General features: G+C 33.0%; 1 protein-coding gene across 1 annotated transcript; it reads left to right on the top strand.

Annotated features, from left to right (window-relative positions):
• Window positions 1-127: 127 nt before the first annotated feature.
• LOC140445041 (uncharacterized) lies at window positions 128-17,425 on the top strand. The gene is made up of 6 exons (XM_072536829.1): window positions 128-532; window positions 1,827-2,094; window positions 3,556-3,792; window positions 4,101-4,358; window positions 6,326-6,464; window positions 17,018-17,425. The coding sequence occupies exons 1-6, from the start codon at window positions 353-355 to the stop codon at window positions 17,322-17,324; spliced, it is 1,389 nt and encodes a 462-aa protein (XP_072392930.1). The 5' UTR covers window positions 128-352; the 3' UTR covers window positions 17,325-17,425.
• The last annotated feature ends 2,744 nt before the right edge of the window (window positions 17,426-20,169 follow it).

Raw genomic sequence — 20,169 nt, 5'->3', positions numbered from 1 at the left:
GTCAGTTGAAGAAAACGATTAGTAAGTACTGTAGTGCCATCTTTATTTTAATAGGTATACTATAAAATAAAAATAATAATAAACAATCTAAATTTGCTTAAACCTAAATTAACAATATATAGATGTAAGTTTTATGAAAAATAATTTAATTAGAATAGAATAATTCAATCTATCAACACGCGTTGAGAATCTAACACAAGACTTTCATAATAGAGTATTACCAATCCAGAGCGACGCCATTTGCAATAAATAGTATGGCAGATTCCACAGTTACTGTCGTAAGGGTAAAGCAGTGACCGCATCAATTTGATGAAAATAGTTATCTAGTTTACCTATTCTGAAATTATCAAAAATGAAAACCTATGGCAGAAAGAAAACCGGCTCTTTGGAACCTGACAATGAAGAAGTAATCATTGATTTGAATGAAATCTGTAGATTGTGTATGAATAAGGAAGACCAATTGATTTCTATATATCAGAACGATGATGCTGTACCACTTAATCTTAAAATACTGGCATGTTTGGCTGTTGAGGTAACTTTTTTCATATAACTTGGGTTTTACTGCAGTAAATATTCTATTAATTAAGAACCCTTTTTATAAGTCATACATAATTATATCTAATGCTATTGGCTCAACATATTGATTGTATAAAGTAAAATGTAGCCAATAATTTTTCAATCAAAATATAAATGTTTCAAAGTAGTTTCAAAAAACGCATAATTTAGATTTAAGTAATAGATGGCGACAAGGATCAGAAGCGACACCCCACCTATAATTTAATAGTTTTCTGTTTTGTTATTTGAATTGAAGATTGTTGGAAAGAATTTCCACAAATTAAAATTATTAGAAGTGAGGCAGAGTTAGGTAATAGCAGATTTTCTGTAATTTCGTAATCTTGTTGACTGGTGAAATTTTTGTAAAACAGTCACTGATGGTAGAAACTATATTATTTGATAGAAACTTCAGAATGAATATCCAATCCAAATTTATGGTTTTAATCATTTGTTTCTAACATTGATAATATCAAAGAATATAGATGCATATATTTTTTGTGTCTATATTTGATACTACTACTTGGTAGGTTTTGATGAAAAGATTCATACAAGAAACAACAAGAATTTATTGTTAAAACAAAGTAGATTTTATTTGTAATGTAACAAATCATGCCTTAAGATTGTTTTATAAGTAAAAATATATTAATTGACTGAGACAACACATCAATTTTATGATTGGTTTAAAACTCATGCAGAAGAAACTTTTTTTTGTAGATCAATCTGACAACAGGGTGAAATTATATTCCTATTAAAGTTACAAAGTTGTTTTGGTGATTTTTGTTTTATACACAACACCATCAGATTGTCAATAATATTGAATCCCACTGAAACACAAGTTTATATTTTATAAGGGCTATCATTCCAATAATATATATACAGCTCTACAGGCCCATGGCTTGGAATTCTTCCACTGTATTCCTCCATTTTGTTTTGTTCATGGTCACAGTTCTCCAATTTGTTATCCCAATTGTTTGTAGCTCTTCCTTACATGGTTTTAGCCACTTTTTTCATGGTCATCCTCTTCTCTTCCTTCGTTTGTCTCTCAGCAACAAGTTCTTTCCCACCTTTCATCTGCCATTCTCACAAGATGGGTTAATGATCTATGTCCCTTTGCCCTGATGATCTAACTAATTTCTATTTTATCATACAGCTCTCTAATTTCTGCATTTGTTCTCCTACAAACGATCATTGGCTTGATATCCCCTAAGCACAATATCCATTTGTATGACCAGTTTTTGAATAGCTAACTCAGGTTTCTCTTAATATTCTAGGTCATTGAAGGTGATGGACTGCCTGATAAACTTTGTTGTCCATGCAAATATCAATTGGAAAAATCATACAATTTTAGAAAAAAATGCGAAAATTCTGACTTAAGACTCCGGTTGCATTTAAGAGATCTTCCAGAGGATGAGTATGACAAAGACGATGTCATTGCTAATGCAACAAGGGAAGAAAACGAAACTGAAGTTTTACAAGTTCAAGAAGAAAAATTAAGTGAAGTTATAGAAGTAGAACCTAGTACTGAAGAAGATCTGGTTGGTAAGTTTTGATTAACTATATAAACAATTGCTGTTTTTATTATAATGATTAATCAAGCAAACTATTTCAAAAAAGACTATCAATTATTTGCTGAAGATAATTTATAATAAACTTTTATTACTAACACTCTTATCAAATATATTATTGACGAAAAATTGTCAAACTATCCTTTGTGTTTGGTGGAAGAAATTGTATGTACTTTGATTGCCTTTAATGGTGGTATGTCCCCATGTGCTGTGCAGTTGTCGACGAACAGAATAATTTTTCTATTTGAAGTTACTATTTGCTTATCTATATTAATCAGCCATTTTTTAAAAAGTTCTGCTATCATCCATGCTTTTTTAAATTCCATGGACAGTGATTTTATGCCTGCAAACACAGAGGTTTTTTGACTTACCTATGTTTGACTAAAGGTTTCAGTTTTTCAGTAGAATTTGCACAAAGCAGATTAGTAAGTCGTTCCTTACTGTGTTTTCCTCCATGATATTTTTCATTTTTGAATGTTAATGTTTTGTCGGGAAGACATTTGAAAAATAGACCCGTTTCGTCAGCATTAAAAACATCATTGGGATCATAATTATTCACAAAATTATGCAATTCAGATTTTCAATATTTGCAGACTGATTTGCTTAAGGCTAAATAATGTCGTTTCTTGAAATTCTCTATAACCAGCCATTGCTGGCTTTAAAATTGTCGATTTTTAGTGAATTAGCGAACTCTACAGCTTTTTCTTTCAGTATGGGTCCGCTGACACTGATGTTTTTGTTTCTACACTATTTTAACCACGTAAACAAACTCTGTTCCAAATTAGAGAATTCACCATTTTTTCGTTTTTTTACATTGAAGGTTGTCTCCTGATTCTTGTTTCAATAGTTCCGCTTCTTTTTTAATGATGATTGATAATGTAGTCTCGTGCATTCCAAACTGAGCCGCAACTTATTTTCTTTTGAATCCTTTTTCACTGCTTCTGTAGCTTTTCATTTATCAACATATGTTAGTGTTGTTAATTTTCTTTTTGAACTCATTTTAAGCAAGTTATCACACATTACGTAAAGCGATGTTTCTAGGACAGTGATCAAAAACTTATGATACAGTAAGCTGTTGTCCTAATCCTAATTGCCGTAAATGCAGCTTTTAGGAAATTCCAAAAAGAAAACAATAGGACATTATGTAGTTTACATTAAGTGAACATGTACGAGAAATAAATATGACCGAAAGCACGTTCTTTCGAAATGACTCATTGGCAAATAATTTTATGTTATAGAGGTTGTGGAAACATTTCTTTAAGTTACTGAGGGTCAATACTGAGATTGTTTAAGTTATAGAGATTGTGTATTTTAAGTTGTAGAGGTTTTGGGCTCCGATGGGAAGGTAACAAATAATTTTTTGAAGTTATTGAGGTTTGAGTTATCGAAGTTCTGTAATAAGATATTGTGATAATGTTGCTAATTTTTTTTACAGGAGTAACGAAAGTAGCTTATATTGCGCAAGATCAAGAACCTGAACCAGATCCAGAAAATATAACGCTACGCATAGAGCCAGATGTGGATGATAAAGAAGCTTGTACGTTAAAGACTGAAATGGAAGAACATGAAGAAATACATGAATTGTTTCATGTTGAGGAAGAACAAGATTGTGAAACTACCGACATGGAAGCTATTGCAGATGCTGTCAAAAGTACTTTAGTTAATGAAACAGGTAATAAACACATTTATAATAGAATATTGTTGAATTATTAAAATGTGCTTCAAACATTGAAGCAATATTTTTTTCTTTATTTGCAGTTTCTTAGAAACTACTAAATTTTGATTTTCATTTTTTTAAATTATCACTATTTGTTTTTTATATTTATTTCATTTAGTTTTTTTTTGCTCCAACCCATATAACAGGACAATTTTGAATGTCAATTGCCCAATGTCAAACGTACAGAATACTATTTTAGCATTACCAGCATTAAGCTCGAATATTACATCATAGTTTTTAGTTTGTAAAGCATTTTATTTTAGGATTAAATATTGGCAATATCCAGATGAAAGTCAATCAGTCAACCTCGCAGCCAACTCAAGTGGAACTTACTACAGAGGACGGGTCTCTTATTATAATGGAATTAATGACCGAGGATGATGCTGATTCGATGAGACCTCCATCTCCAATAGATATAAAACGCGGAGAAGCAGCTATTTTCCAGTGTCCTGATTGCCCTAAAGCATTCTCAAGAAGAATTCAGTTAAAGAGGCATGCTTCTGCCCACATGCAACAAAGAGGTAAGAAATAAAGTTTTTCTTGTCAAATTCGATCAACCGTTACATTCTTTCAAAAACATATATGTGAGTGTCAAATGATAACATATTTGTACCCTTATTTGACTTTCTATTTACTTTATAATGCATTTAAACATTCAGATTTTGTATTTCAATACATATTTTTTCTATAACTCGCATCCTGTTTTGACGCCAATTTTCAAATACACTCGCGATCATAAAATCCGGGTCACCTTGAAAATCACCGATATTTCATTTGTAACGAGCTTTATCGTAAATAATAATAACACAAATACAAACTAATGCATGTTTCTGAGAATTGTTGTCAGCTTAGCGGTTTCCTTTGCAACAAAGAATTTCAATAGTGTCGATTTCGCGGAAAAGTGCACACTTCCCAAAATGAACGGTACCTGTAACTGCCGCTTGTTTTAAATGTCTCATTTGTGCTTCGACTTTCTGTTCAAACGCAACAAACAAACGTTTATTATTGCCACCATTAGTGTTTATTAGTGCCATTATTAGTCTTTATTATTGTTTATTTTTTGCCAAAAATACCCTTGACTGTTGTTGAAACGGCACAAATTGTTGCGCTTGTGAAAGACGGTCACACTCAACGGCAAGTCGCAAGAACTGTTGGCGTAAGCCTTTCTACGGTTCAACGAGTGCTTCAACGCTTTCAGGAGAAGGGTTTGCTATCCAGACGACCTGGCTCTGGACGAAGAAGAATGACCACGGTACGAGATGACCGTTTTCTTGTGTTTCAGGCTTTACGAAACCGGACCGGAAATTTCGTTCTTTTGGACTATCTACTCGGGTAATGGTTACAGGACCGCCACTTAGCCTGGCGCATCGAGTTGCACGACTAGCTTTTGCTCGACAATAGGCGTATTGGGAAATTAACGATTGGAGTAAAGAGTTATTCTCAGATGAATCCCGTTTCTGCCTAACTGGATCCGATGGACGTGTAAGAGTTTGGAGGAGAACAGGTGAATGATTTTCACAAGCTTGCATTGCTCCAAGAATGCCATTTGGTGGAGGCTAGGTCATGTCTTGGGGAGGTGTATCTTCCGACTTCCGCACAGAATTAACCTTCATCGAAAATGGGTCCTTAACTGCACGGAGGGACATTACGGACATTCTGGAGAACATGTTATGCATACCATGGCAAGGCTTGGAGAAAACGTCGTTTTTATGCAGAACAACGCGCGAACGCACGTTGCCACGATCAGTATGCAATACTTGGACGAGGTTGGAATTACGAGGTTACTCTGGCCAGCTAGGTCTCCGGACCTGAATCCCATCGAACATATGGCCGCACTTTGTGCGGCCATCTTTAAATGCTCTCACCCATTTCCTTACCATTTCATCACTCATAATGTCTTTAGCACTAAGAAATCGTATAACAGCCCGTACTTCACAATTAGCGTGACTCACGATTGTTGGAGGCATCTTAAACACTGGAGTAAACAAGTATACAATGAAGAATCAGACTGTAATGGCGTCAGTGCGTAGACAAGAGATGTAGGTAACCAGCGCTTATGCGCGGAACGCCGACCGTAGCGCTGCGGCGGCGGAATCGCAAAACGGTACTTACTAAAACATGCCTCGTACCTATTAGTATTTCTTACTTTTTTAATGTATCTTTAATTATTTGTGAGTCATGTTATTCTCTTTCGGTTGTTTTAATTGTATTCAGTTTGAGATGAAGTTTGACCACCAGTGGATTTTGATCCGATTTTATGTCCGTATGATAGGTTATTATATTTCTAAAATCTCTCAGTAATAAAGATAAAATTAGCCTTATTCCTGACAAAGATAATACATCTTTTGTTTAACTAAAATTAGTTTGAAAATGTAAATGTTTAAAAAAGAAAGTAGAAAAAAAGAAGAGAATTAAATAGAAAAAGTTACAAACAGTTTAACAATTTTAATTTTACTCCCTTTAAATTAAAAATGGTTTATTGTTTCAGGTTTTACTTGCGGATTATGCGAAAAATGGTTCCCGACCAGATCTGCATTGATTCGACATGAACGTATTCATACAGGTGAACGTCCGTTCCAATGTGAAGTTTGTCAAAAGAGCTTTGCTCAAAAGGAAATTCTTCTCAGGTATTTATCTTTTGTTAATATTTTTAATACACTTAAACACACGTTTTTCAACTAACTTTTTTTAAGCCATCTTCTTCTTCAAGTGCCATCTCCGCGGCGGAGGTCGGCAATCATCATAGCTATTCGGACTTTTGAGACGGCTACTCTGAAAAGTTCATTTGATGTACATCCGTACCACTCTCTCAGGTTGCGCAGCCATGACATTCTACGCCTCCCTATGCTTCTTTTTCCTTGGATCTTTTCCTGCATAATCAGTTGGAGCAAGGTGTATTTCTCTCCATGTGTAATATGTCCGAGATATTCCAATTTTCTTGTTTTAATTATATTTAAAACTTCTATTTCTTTATTCATCCTTCTCAGAACCTCTTTGTTTGTGATGTGTTCTGTCCACGATATTTTCAGAATTCTTCTATACACCCACAGCTCGAATGATTCCAGTTTTTTCATTGATGTCGCATTCAAGGTCCAAGATTCCATTCCATAAAATAAAGTCGAAAAAACATAGCACCTCGCCAACTTAACTCTTAATTCCAATTTTAAATCCCTTGTACATAGCACTCTTCTCATTTTGTTGAAATTTGCTCTAGCCTTTTCTATTCTGATTTTGATCTCCTGAGTATAATCATTTGTGGAGTTAATCATTGTTCCCAGATATGCATATTTGTCCACTTGTTCGACGTTGGTTCCGTTTATTAGAAGATTCGAATTCGATTAGAAGATTAGAAGCCATACTTATTATTAATCTAAAGATAGATTTAGCTGGACATATTTAGATCTCACAACAGGAATTTCCATTACAAATTAATACCTTGTTACATCTTTACAAAAAGTTTAAAATAGATTTTTCTTGATTTAGTTAAACATGTAAAAGAAAATTAAAAATAAAGACAGGTGTATTTTCTTTTGTATACGAAAACCATACTATATATAACATATTACCAAACAGAAATAATAATAATAATAAAGAAATGCGCATAAACCATCTTACTAAGAACGAAAAAATGCGCATCTGGATGGGTAAACCTCTGCACGGGCGACATCCGAATGAAGTCAGTCAAGACTATGTCGACAATATAGCGTCGAACTATTGGCTGACATCAGGAAAGATGTTCCCTGAAACAGAAGGTTCATTACTCGCCATTCAGGATCAGGTTATACCAACCAAAAATTACCTGAAATATATCGTCAAAGACCCTCAGGTTCAAAACGACAAATGCCGATATGGATGTCAAGTCCAAGAAACTATCCAACATCTTACCGGGGGCTGCCAGGCATTTGCTGCAACTGAATATAAGGAACGGCATGACTCAGTAGGTAAGATCCTCCATCAAGAGATAGCTTTTAAACTGGGACTTCTACAAACAAACCATCTCCCATATTATCTATACGTTCCTGAGAGTATGCTTGAGAATGACAACTACAAGCTATACTGGGATCGCACTGTGCTCACAGACCAAACTGTAGCACATAATAGACCAGATCTCGTGCTAGTTAATAAACTAACGAGACAAACAACACTAATCGATGTGGCGATACCTAACAACAATAATCTGCGTGTTAAGTATAACGAAAAGATCGCCAAGTACAGAAATCTGGAAATACAAATAAGGAGACAATGGAGAATGGAAAGTACCCAGACGATACCTATTATTCTTTCTACCACTGGAGTCATCCCGAAGAATCTCCTAGAAAACATAAAAAAACTGGGTCTAAATGAACATCTATATAAGATTATGCAGAAAGCTGTGCTACTTTCGACGTCCAGATGTGTTCGAAAATTTTTGGGAGATACACCGACGTACCAAGTCACCTAGGTCTCGATAACATGGAAAGAGTCTCACCAGAGCTCAATCCTTTTGATACCGTAGGTATCTGGGATGAGCGAATGTTCCCTTTATAGGGAGTGTGAGCCGTATGGCTAAATCTGGATAATAATGTTTATTTACTTCCCAATATACAATATACAACAATGTTACAATATGATAGTTCAATATAATACAATTACAAATTAATTCTAAGTTAAATATTTTGTACAAACAAATAGTTGTTAGCAAATAAACAAAGAAGAAATTCCCTGATGAACCAGAGGTTGTGCTCAGGGATTACACTCATTTACACTATTCAATATTTGTTCTACAGTACCATTAGGTTGATAATATAAAAAATTGTTACAAAGTATACTGTATAGTATTAGTTATATGATGAATTTAATTAAAGAAGATCGCATCCAAAATTTCAGATGCAGTGTTCTTGAGAAATTTTGTAAAAATGGATTTAATCATGTTAAATCAGTTGATTTTTCTTATGTTGGTTTTATAGATCTCAGGTAAATAGTTAAATATTCTAGGAATGAAATAAGAGAAATTGTGTTTTCCAATTGATTTATAAGCACTAGTAATTTGGACATAGTCATGAACTTTTCTTCTAGTGCTGTAAGTATGATCTATTGGTTTTAAAACATGTTTATTTTTGTATGTAAGAGAATAATGTTTAACAAATATAACTGTCTAATACTAAAAATATCTGCTTGCTGATAAAGAAGTTCTGAAGAATATAAGCGAGATTTTTTTAGCATTATTTTCAAAAACCTCCTTTGTAATATTTCGAGTTTATTTAAATGAGAAGCATATGTTCCAGCCCATGCTAAAATGGCATATCTAAGACGTGACTCTATCAAAGAATAGTATATTATCTTTAAGTAAGACAAATTAAGAATATTGGTGAGATATCTAAATTTGTATAATATTCTTAGAGTTTTACATATCATATCAATATGCACATCCCACTTCAAGTGACAATCAATATAAACTCCTAAATATTTTATGTATTTTTTCCTATTTATTTTAATGAACGCGTTATTATGGCTTAGATTTAATTCCAAGAAGTCGGGTAAATTGTTTTTGTATATTGAAAATGGTATGAAATAAGTTTTATCAGTATTAACTGTCAGTAATTTCCTATTTAGCCATTCTAGAACCTTTATAGTTTTTGTTTCTGCTAAAGTTTTAAGTTTTTCCCAAGAATCACTAGTGTAAAATATGACAGTATCGTCAGCAAAACAAATAATCTTTCCATTTATTTTCATTGATGCTAGATCATTTATATATATATATATATATATATATATATATATATATATATATATATATATATATATATATATATATATATATATATATATATATATATATATATATTGAAAACAGTAAAGGACCTAAAACAGTACCTTGCGGCACACCATACTCAATGATTTTTTCAGCGCTTACTTTGTTATTAATGTTGACAATTTGCGATCTATTTTTTAAATAACTTTGAAATGGTAAGTACGGCATGCCCCTTATTCCCAGATCATTCAAAGCACTTAACAACTGCTGATGACTAACAGTGTCAAATGCCTTAAATATTCAGCTTCTATTAATTTGTTTCGTCAAAAAGAAAAACTGAAGAAAAAATCATTATAACTTACAGTTTGACCTGCTTTCACCAAAAATTTCATAGACTGTGAAAACACTTTTTATCAGCATTACTGTATTTCTGGAGAATGACTTGCCGGCAAATACTCAATTGCCTCGTATTATTACTTCTATTGCTTACTATGACCAAACAACACTGCTGCCAAAGATTACTTAATTTCCAAAGATGTTTTCAAATACTCAAACAATAAACAATAGCCCATACTGGCTAAAAATCCGGTACCATCGCTAGTGGCCACTATGTCTAAAACCCTTTAGATTCTAATTCGGGATTCAATAATATTTTTCAAACCTCAACACAAGTTCAGTCGCAAAAATTGCCCCACCAACTAAAACACTCGACGCTGAATCCTTTGATCGGCGCATTTTTTACTTCGGTTCTCATGCCGGTATTGATTGAAACTTCGATGAAAGCAATCTGTATTGAATAAAATAAACATTGGATTTGTATTCTATTTCAAGTGACACTTAAAGTATGTTTTTCTCGTTTGAAATTTTAAAATGCAATACGTTAAGTGCTTATTAGGAACTGTAGAGATTTTTAAGATCTACAAGGTCGCATAAAAGTAACTGCTTTCTGAATCAAATGAAATTAAAAAAAAAATTAAAATATTTTTGAATCGTTATAATATACAGCCAACCGCTAGGAATTTTTGCTTTATAAATCACGTCCTTACTTTTGTTTGTTTACATTACTTCTTTAATTATTTCTTCTACATATCAGGATTAGCAGGTTTTTTTAGTAGTTAGACTTCTTTAAGACTAAAGAGATTTATTTTTTCCGACAGTTCCTGGCATGTCTAGCATATATCGACACGAGGTGAGCCAAAACCCAAATCAAATGAACATAAAAATGTGCCATAAGCAAGAATTTTTCACTTATAAGTTCTCATGATTTGATTACAATTAAATACTGACTGATATCTATATCTAAATACAGTGACTCATAGCTTAAATGATGCAGTAGCTACTTAATAAAACGAGGCTTGTGTCAGTAGCTCAATAATATTGAAATTCAATTACTACAAGTCTTTTAAAATAGTATAAGCTATTTTTTGGGTTTTAAATATACCATACTTAAATAACAATAAATATTTAATTATTTTATGTATGATTTTGATGTCACAGTTTGCAAACTTTAAAACAAGAAAATTCATAAAGAAAACAAACTACGCATTGAAAAATGATTGCTAATATTTTGTAGGTCCTCCTTCATTATCAATTACAGCTTGCAGTGGTCTATGCATTGATTCGACCAACTTTCTAGTGTACTCTGGGGAATTGTGCCCCTCTCTTTCTCTCTCTCTCTCCAATGGCGCTACAGCCCAAATCGGGCCTTGGCCTTCTCCAAACTATGCCTCCAACCTTGTCGGTCCCGCGCCGATCTTCTCCAGGTTCTCACGTCTAGCAAATTTTGCGCGTCCGCTGCCACTTCATCCACCCATCTTTTCCGTGGCCTTCCTTTTGGTCTTGCGCCCTGCATTTTATTATCAAGGGCTCTTTACGGCAATCTTTCTGTCTCCATTCTTACTACATGACCAGCCCAGCGAAGTCTGTGAAGTTTAACGAATTCTGAGATCGGTGTCTCTTTGAACAGTTGGTAGAGTTCATGGTTATACCTGGATCTCCATATTCCGTTTTCGTTAATAGGTCCAAATATCTTTCTTAGGACTAATTGTGTCCCAGGCTTCAGTAATTTCTACTTTCAATTCATTTCTATTTGATGTTGGGGCACTATTTACTTTATTTTTTAATGTCAACCTCAAATTTTCAATAAGATTCAAATCTAGTGACTAGGGGCTGGTGTTTTAATGACATTTCGGCAATTATAAAGCAACCAAGTACGAATCCGATATGACGTGTGTTTTAGATCGTTGTCCTGATAAAACCGGTAATTGTTATTAATACCTAATTTTTGAGCACTAGCGGCGAGATGCTGTCTTAGTATATCCAAGTACATGTATTGGTTCATATTCCCTTCAATAAAATGTATGTTACCTACTCCTGCATGACATGACCCCCACATAATCACTCTACCTCAACCGTGCTTTATCGTGGCTTTCATATTTTTCAATTTTAGTTCTTCAATATTACTGAATTCCAAAAGTTCAAATCTTTGTAATATGCTCCCTAGCGAACACAAATCTAATACGCCTATTTCTTTGCCTAATAAAAGGTTTATTTCTAATAGTTCGACCATGTAGGATATTGTTTCGTAATATCCTTCTTAATTATTTCGGGGTTACATTGTTTTCCAAACTGTCTTTTTACCTCATCTCGCAATTTTGGTGCACTTTTTGTACGATTATTTGCTATTTCTCTGACAATCCATCTTTCCTCACGTTTGGTAACAATCTCATTTGGAGCTAACCTTGATTTATTTTCAACTCTATTTTCATTTCGGTAACGTTCAATAATGTGCTGAACTGTTGATGAACATTTATTTACCATTTTGGAAATGTCTCTTTGGTTATATCCATTTCTATGATGAGTAACAATTAAATTTCTTTCACTAATCGTAGTTCAGCGACCCATTCTTAAATAATTTTGTTATTTGCCGATTAAATACTTTGACATGTCAAATTAAACATAAAAATAACTGCATTGCTTCATGCTGCAATGCAATAATGCTTCAGCTTAGCTGTGACATCAAAATCATACATAAAATAATTAAATATTTATTGTTATTTAAGTCTGGTATATTTGAAACCCAAAAAATAGCTTATGCTATTTTGGAAGACTTATAATAATTTAATTTCAGTATGTAATTTTTTTTCTAATAAATATTGAGTCACTGACACAAACTAGTTTTATTTAGTAGTGACTGCATCATTTTACATATTTTAATTTTTAAACGGGCGGGACTTAATATGTTTTGCTTCCAAGCTAACATTTCATCAATTGAAATCTCGTGTATTTTAATCGTTTTACATTTACACTACAAAAGAAGTGTTGTACCCGGCGGGCGAACTTTCGACACCAAATTGTCTTTGTACCTGGGGTAATCGAAGGGTCAAATTTTATTATAGGAAATTTCGACACCGAGGCGTAAAGCAGGTAGGTAGGTAATTAGCGGCGATGGACATTTGCACCCAAGCAGGACAAGCGGGTTTTCCCAATATTTATTGTCACGGCGGGGGGCGTGGCACTTGTGTACTTGTGACTAAATTATTTCAGTTGTAATTTATTTCTTGTTTGACGTTGACGTGTGCACGTATACGGATATTTAAAAAATGAGTTTGATAAAAAGTTCCCGTGGTCGAGATTTATTAGTGGTGGAGCATCATTCGTTCTCGAAACAGAAAGTGTTAAAAAGCGGCGAGATATTTTGGCGCTGCATCCAAAGAAATACTAAGTGTTCCGCAAAAGTGTTTACAATAGGCTGTGAGGACCTCACCATCACAAGAAGTGATTTGGTACATAATCATGAAGCCGATCCAAAAAAGCTTGAAGTAAAGATGGTAACCAATGCATGTAAAAGAAAAGCCCAAGAGGACATATCGGAAAAGCCTGCCAAAATTACAAGAACTGCTGTTGCTGAGTGTGATGCCAATTTGCTGACGGTTCCTGACATAGCTAGCATAAGAAAGAACATTTACAACTGTCGTCGTAAACTGTTACCAGGTCCGTTACCAAGAAGCATATCAGAAGTCCATAACGCGGTTAGTAATTATTCTCCTAAAACCTGTCGCAATGAAAGTTTTTTGTTTTTAAATCATCCTGAATTAAATGTAATTGTATTTTCATGCGAGACAAATATTCGTTTGTTGTGTAAATTAAAAACTTTGTATATGGATGGTACATTTTCATACAGTACCAAATATTTTCTACAATTATTTACTATACATGGCTTGGAAAATGGACATTATGTTCGTTTAGCATACTGTTTGTTAAAGGACAAATTGTCAGTGACATACAAAAATTTATTTTCTTTATTAAGGTCTAAGATTTTTGAAACATTTCAATTATCATTAGAGCCAACTGAAATATTTGTGGACTTTGAAAAAGCAATTCACTGTGCTTTATTGTATATGTGGCCCAATGCAAAAATTAGTGGATGCCGTTTTCACTTACACCAAAACTGGTTTAAAAAAATTCAATCTTTGGGTTTGGTACAAGAATATAAGGATACAAATTCAGAAATTGGAAAATGGTTAAAGCATACGTTTGGTTTAACTTATTTAAATCCAGCAGAAGTTGAAGAATTCTTTCTTTATGATTTAATGTCATATAAACCTATAAACGCAACACTTGATATATATGCAGATTATTTACTGGAAAATTACATTTTTGATAGCGCTCTATTTCCACCACACATATAGTCTAATCAGAATCCGTCTATTGCGAGGACCACAAATGCCTGTGAATCCTTTCATTCGAGGTTTAATTCTTCTTTTTATTCAACACATCCTTCTATTTTTATTTTTATTGAAAAGTTAAAAGAATTTCCGGCGGGCGTAATTTCGGCCGGTAATCCCTTGGCCTACCTGCATAAATCAAGGGGTACCATTTATGACAGGGGTAATTTCGGCCGAGGGGTTGATGTTTACGATGAGATTAAAATATTGGTAATTACGCTTCATAGTTTCTGTAAAATATTAATTGTGTATTTATTTGGAAATACCTAATCCTGTGTACCTGTCGGAAATACCTTTAATTTACTTATCTCTTTATTCTAATAACTATGTTGTACCTACTTAAGATTATTCCTTTAAATGTATAAAATTCACAAATAACAGGTATAAAATTATTATAGCTGGTCAGTATTATAACTTATCTTGAAGCTACTAGTCGATAGAAAGCATAAAATATATTATTTGTATACGATGGCATCTGTTTCAGTAATTAAGAGTTCACGCGGTTGTGACTTACTAGTTGTAGAAAAGTTTCAGTTTTGTAAACAGGACGTATTAAAAAGTGGTGAAGTACGTTGGAGGTGTATAAAGAAAAATTTAAGATGTTTAGCCAAACTGTACACTGTTGGTTCGGAATACACAGTTACTAGAAGTGAATTAATCCACAACCACGAGTCCGATGAAACCACGTTGGAGAGAAAAATAGTGACGACTTCATGCAAGCGCAAAGCTGAGGAAGACATATCGGAGAAACCTTCAAAAATTATTAAAAGCGTTCTTTCAAATCATTTGCCAGAGAATTTGTCATCGATAGATGTCAGTCTAATAAGAAGAAATTTGTACAACAGCCGCCGTAAGCTCTTACCAGCCCTGCCTAAGGATATTCACGATGTACATTCTGTACTCGATAGTTATGGACCGAAAACCACAACAGGTGAAAATTTTTTGTTTATTAACAGCACAGCTGATAATATCATTGTTTTTTCTTGCCATACAAATATAATAAGTTTATGTAAAATGAAAGATTTTTACATGGATGGCACATTTTCTTATTGTACAAAATATTTTTATCAGTTATTTACCATCCATGGACTGGAAAATGGGCATTATGTTCCTCTTTTGTATTGTCTGTTGCCCAATAAGACCAGTGACACATATATGAGACTTTTTCTGTTGGTAAAATCTAAAATTTTTGAACTTTATAATATTGTTTTTGAACCGAAGGAGGTATTTGTGGATTTTGAAATCGCAATTCATAACGCATTAAAAGTTGTCTTTCCCAAAACCAAACTAAATGGTTGTAGATTCCACTTGCACCAGGCGTGGTATAGGAAAATACAATCATTAGGGTTAACCCAAATGTATAAAGATAAAAACTGCGAGGAAAGCAAATGGCTTACTCATACTTTTGGGCTAACTTATTTAGACCCCTCTGAAGTTGAAGATTGTTTCATATTTGATCTCATGTCATACAAACCGGACCATAAACTTATAGATAAATACGCAGACTATTTATTAGAAAACTACATAGCGCCAGAATCTCATTTTCCACCAAATATATGGGCATATGAAAACCCATCAATTAAAAGAACCACAAATGCCTGCGAATCATTCCATTCGCACTTTAATTCTAGTTTTTATTCAAGTCACCCTTCTATATTTATTTTTATAGAAAAATTAAAAGATTGTCAGATCGATGCATATTTAAAAATAAAAAATTTAAATATTCCAGCAAAAATTAAAGACAAACAAGTAAAAAACAAACTAAAATTTATCGAAAACATGGTAAATATGCTTCGATCTGACAATATTTCTAGAATTAATTTCGTTAAATCTGTATCACATCAAAACGTTTTTTAAAAATTTATAGTTTACTTAATTTATAGAAATAAGTTGATGTAATAATTTTATTGAAATAAAGAAATATTTTAATATAAAGCATTCTGTTATTTTATTTGATTTGCGGCCGAAAATACCTATGAGATAAGGAAGCAACTTAAAACCTCCGGCCGAATTTACCTACCGGCTTTTAGTACCTGCTCTTTTTCCGGCCGAAATTACGTCCGCCCAGAATTTCAAGTAGACACTTATGTCAAAATAAATAGTTTACATATACCAGCAAAAATCAAAGATACTACTAAATTGGCATTTTTGGAGAAAATGATGGATAAACTACGATCCCAAAAAATACGTAGGTTAGATTTTATAAAAGCTGTATCTTATCATTCCTATAATAGCAAATAAATCATTGTATACAAGTATATTAACGGTAAAATGTACAAAAATTAGGTACTAGTTGTATTATATTTAGATATTATTACAGTTATAAAGAAATAAAATGCACATTACTTTTATTAAAATAAATAAATTAATTAATTATGGTATTTTATTTATGTCGCAGCTATATTTATTTGATGTCGAATATACCTGTAAGATAAAAACGGGAATTGGGGCTGGTGTGGAAAATTGCCATTAAATTTTAGTCGCTACCTGCTTAGTGTCGAAATTTCCTACGCCCGTTGTACCAATTCAATTGATCGACAGTGGAAATGATTAAACCCACTATCTCATTTTCGCCAAAACGGCACTTAAAAATTTTGTCTTTAAGCTTCTCATATGTATCCGTTGAATTTCATTATCAGTTTGTCAAGATTGAATGATCGAAATTAATACCTTCATACTACTTATTTTATATATTAAACGTTTTTATCTATATTTATTTCAGGCACTTCATGACCCACACCGGTCAGAAACCGTACAGCTGTCCAACATGTAATAAAGGTTTTACTCAGAAGGAACCATTACGCGTCCACATGAGATCTCACGTCGGTGCAACTCCAACGAACATTGAACTGCATCATTGTTCTTTCTGTCCAAAAGTCTTCTGTCACGCATCAGGTCTGAGTCGGCATTTAGTGACGCACACGGGAAAAACATTTCAGTGTGAAAAATGCGACAAGAGTTTTACAGATAAGAGCTCCTTAAGACGGCATTATCTTCAATCAGGACATAAAAAGGATTTTAATTCTTAATCTCAGATATAATTAAGCAATATAGTTTTTTGAATGTTTTATTTAAGTGATACCTAATGAATTTTTATTTATTTCTTGAATGTACCAATAGATTTTTTTTTGAAGATTGTTGTGTTTTTTTTACAAATGGATACTTTTTGAACACTAAATATTGCAATACTAAATATCTAAATTGGGGTGGTTGTGTCACTAATGAATTCCACCCCAACTTTGAACAGTACAATTTTGTTTTGAATTTTCATCCGACCACTCTACTCTCATGGTTACGATATCCATAGAAATTGTTGAGAAGGAGCATCCATCATTCCTAGGTAATAAATTCACAAATTGGGAAATATTTCGGAATATTATTGATAACAAATCGGATACAAAAATATCTCTGTAGTCTAGGCGGGATCTGTTTTGGATTGGACATTTTCCATAGGAAGCTATTTTTTTGCTGGAATCCCTTCAGGATGTGCCCAATATCGATAATCACGATATGCGTCAGTCGAAAACCCTGTGCTAAATTTTTTATTTATCAAAATCTGAAAAAAATTGAAAATTTCTCATTTTTTGCTCCTATTTTCGTTTATAATTAGGAAAATATTGATCCTAGAGAAAAAATTACAAGAAGTTAAAAGTTTCGTTATTCAATTTTACACAATATTTCGTTAACTAGAAATTGAAAATTTAATGTTTATTGTTAAAAAATAGCAATAATTGGAAAAAAAGTACAAAAAAATGAAGTTAATCCTTTAAATGTTTTCGACTTTCTAAACTTGACTTACAAGCTCCATATTCCGTCTAGAAAAACCTTTTAATATGTTTAAAACGTGTGCTAAATTTTGTTAAGATCGGTCAAATAGGTTTTGCATAATAATTTTGCAACCCACCCTACTGGAAAAAAATCGCAAATTTTCAAATTTATAGTAGGCCCTAAATAAGGCCCTCAGATAGTTGCATATTTTTTTACATATAAAGGAAGGCTCACACTTTCAAACGCTTTTTGTAAAATTCAAATCGGTTCACTAGGAGAGCCTAGAAATTTTTTTAAAGTTTTAAACATTTTTTATATATAGGTATTAGGCTTATAAACAAATTGAATAACTTTACGAGCTTTAAACATATCAATTTCAAAATTTATACACTTAAAGAACATTAAAAGATGCTTCTTTAAAAAAAAAGATACATTCGGCTTACTGGTTGCCGAGATATTGAAGGTCAAAGTTGGCATCTATTTGCCGTGTAACCATAAGTGATAGAGGGCTCGTTTTTAAACAAATACCCTCGTCCTGTCAAGTACTTTTTATATGAAAAGTTTTACGTAATGCGCTTTATGGCAACATCCATAAAAAAGACAAATAAAAAACCGTTTTCGCGTAAAATGTCGCTCGGAATGCATGAGAGGTGGTGGTGGAATATCTCGGCAACCAGTAAGCCGAATGTATCTTTTTTTTTAAAGAAGCGTCTTTTAACGTTCTTTAAGTGTAAAAATTTTGAAATTGATATGTTTAAAGCTCGTAAAGTTATTCAATTTGTTTATAAGCCTAAAAAATGTTTAAAACTTTAAAAAAATTTCTAGGCTCTCCTAGTGAACCGATTTGAATTTTACAAAAAGCGTTTGAAAGTAAGAGCCTTCCTTTATATGTAAAAAAATATGCAACTATCTGAGAGCCTTATTTAGGGCCTACTATAAATTTGAAAATTTGCGATTTTTTTCCAGTAGGCTGGATTGCAAAATTATTATGCAAAACCTATCCGACCGATCTTAACAAAATTTAGCACACGTTTTAAACATATTAAAAAGTTTTTCTAGGCGGAATATGGAGATTGTAAGTCAAGCTTAGAAAGTCGAAAACATTTAAAGGATTAACTTCATTTTTTTGTACTTTTTTTCCAATTATTGCTATTTTTTCAACAATAAACATTAAATTTTCAATTTCTAGCTAACGAAATATTGTGTAAAATTGAATAACGAAACTTTTAACTTCTTATAATTTTTTCTCTAGGATCAATATTTTCTGAATTATAAACGAAAATAGGAGCAAAAAAAATGAGAAATTTTCAATTGTTTTCAGATTTTGTTAAATAAAAAATTAAGCACAGGGTTTGCGACTGGCGCATATCGTGATTATCGATATGGGGCACATCCTGAAGGGATTCCAGCAAAAAAATAGCTTCCTATAGAAAATGTCCATTATGGTCTGAATTTCTACAGATCCCGCCTAGTCTACTGAAAAGTAACAGTAATATAGACGAAGCTGTCGAACAATTTACTAAAATAATACGAGAGACAGTTTGGCACTCAAAAGTAACAAGAGCGTTGCAAACCAAACAACATCACCTGCCTAATGAAATCAAAGAAAAATTACAGAAAAACGAAAATTAAGGAAAACATGTTAGAGAACGTGTGCGCTCAAGGATAAAACTGCATTGAACCAATCTACCGACCAATTAAAAATTCTTCTAAATAATCATAAGGATAATAGTATTCAGTATTACCTGAAAAACTGATCAGCAATGGAAATCACCGAGTACTCACTTTGGAAGGCAACACGGAAATTTATTCGACCTCAATTAACCAACCCTCCTATTCAAATAGGTAATGGATGATGCGCTAGGAGCAACAAAGAAAAAGCCGAAGCGTTTGCCGATCACCTGGTAAATGTGTCTCTGCCAAACCTACCAGACAACAGCAAACGCAACCCAACAGTTTTTAGAATCACCGTATCAAATACCCTTGAAAAAATTCACTACAAAATAAGTTCACCAGAAGATACAATCAGACTTACTAAAACGTCTCCTGAATAGGACCTGATTATCGTCAAAATCCTCAAAGATTCTCCAAAAAAGGAATTCTGTA

Source organism: Diabrotica undecimpunctata, chromosome 7 (assembly GCF_040954645.1).
Source record: "Diabrotica undecimpunctata isolate CICGRU chromosome 7, icDiaUnde3, whole genome shotgun sequence".
Classification (NCBI taxonomy): domain Eukaryota; kingdom Metazoa; phylum Arthropoda; class Insecta; order Coleoptera; family Chrysomelidae; genus Diabrotica; species Diabrotica undecimpunctata.
The sequence above is the reverse complement of the archived record's forward strand: the minus strand, read 5'-3'. Positions and strand labels throughout refer to the sequence as shown.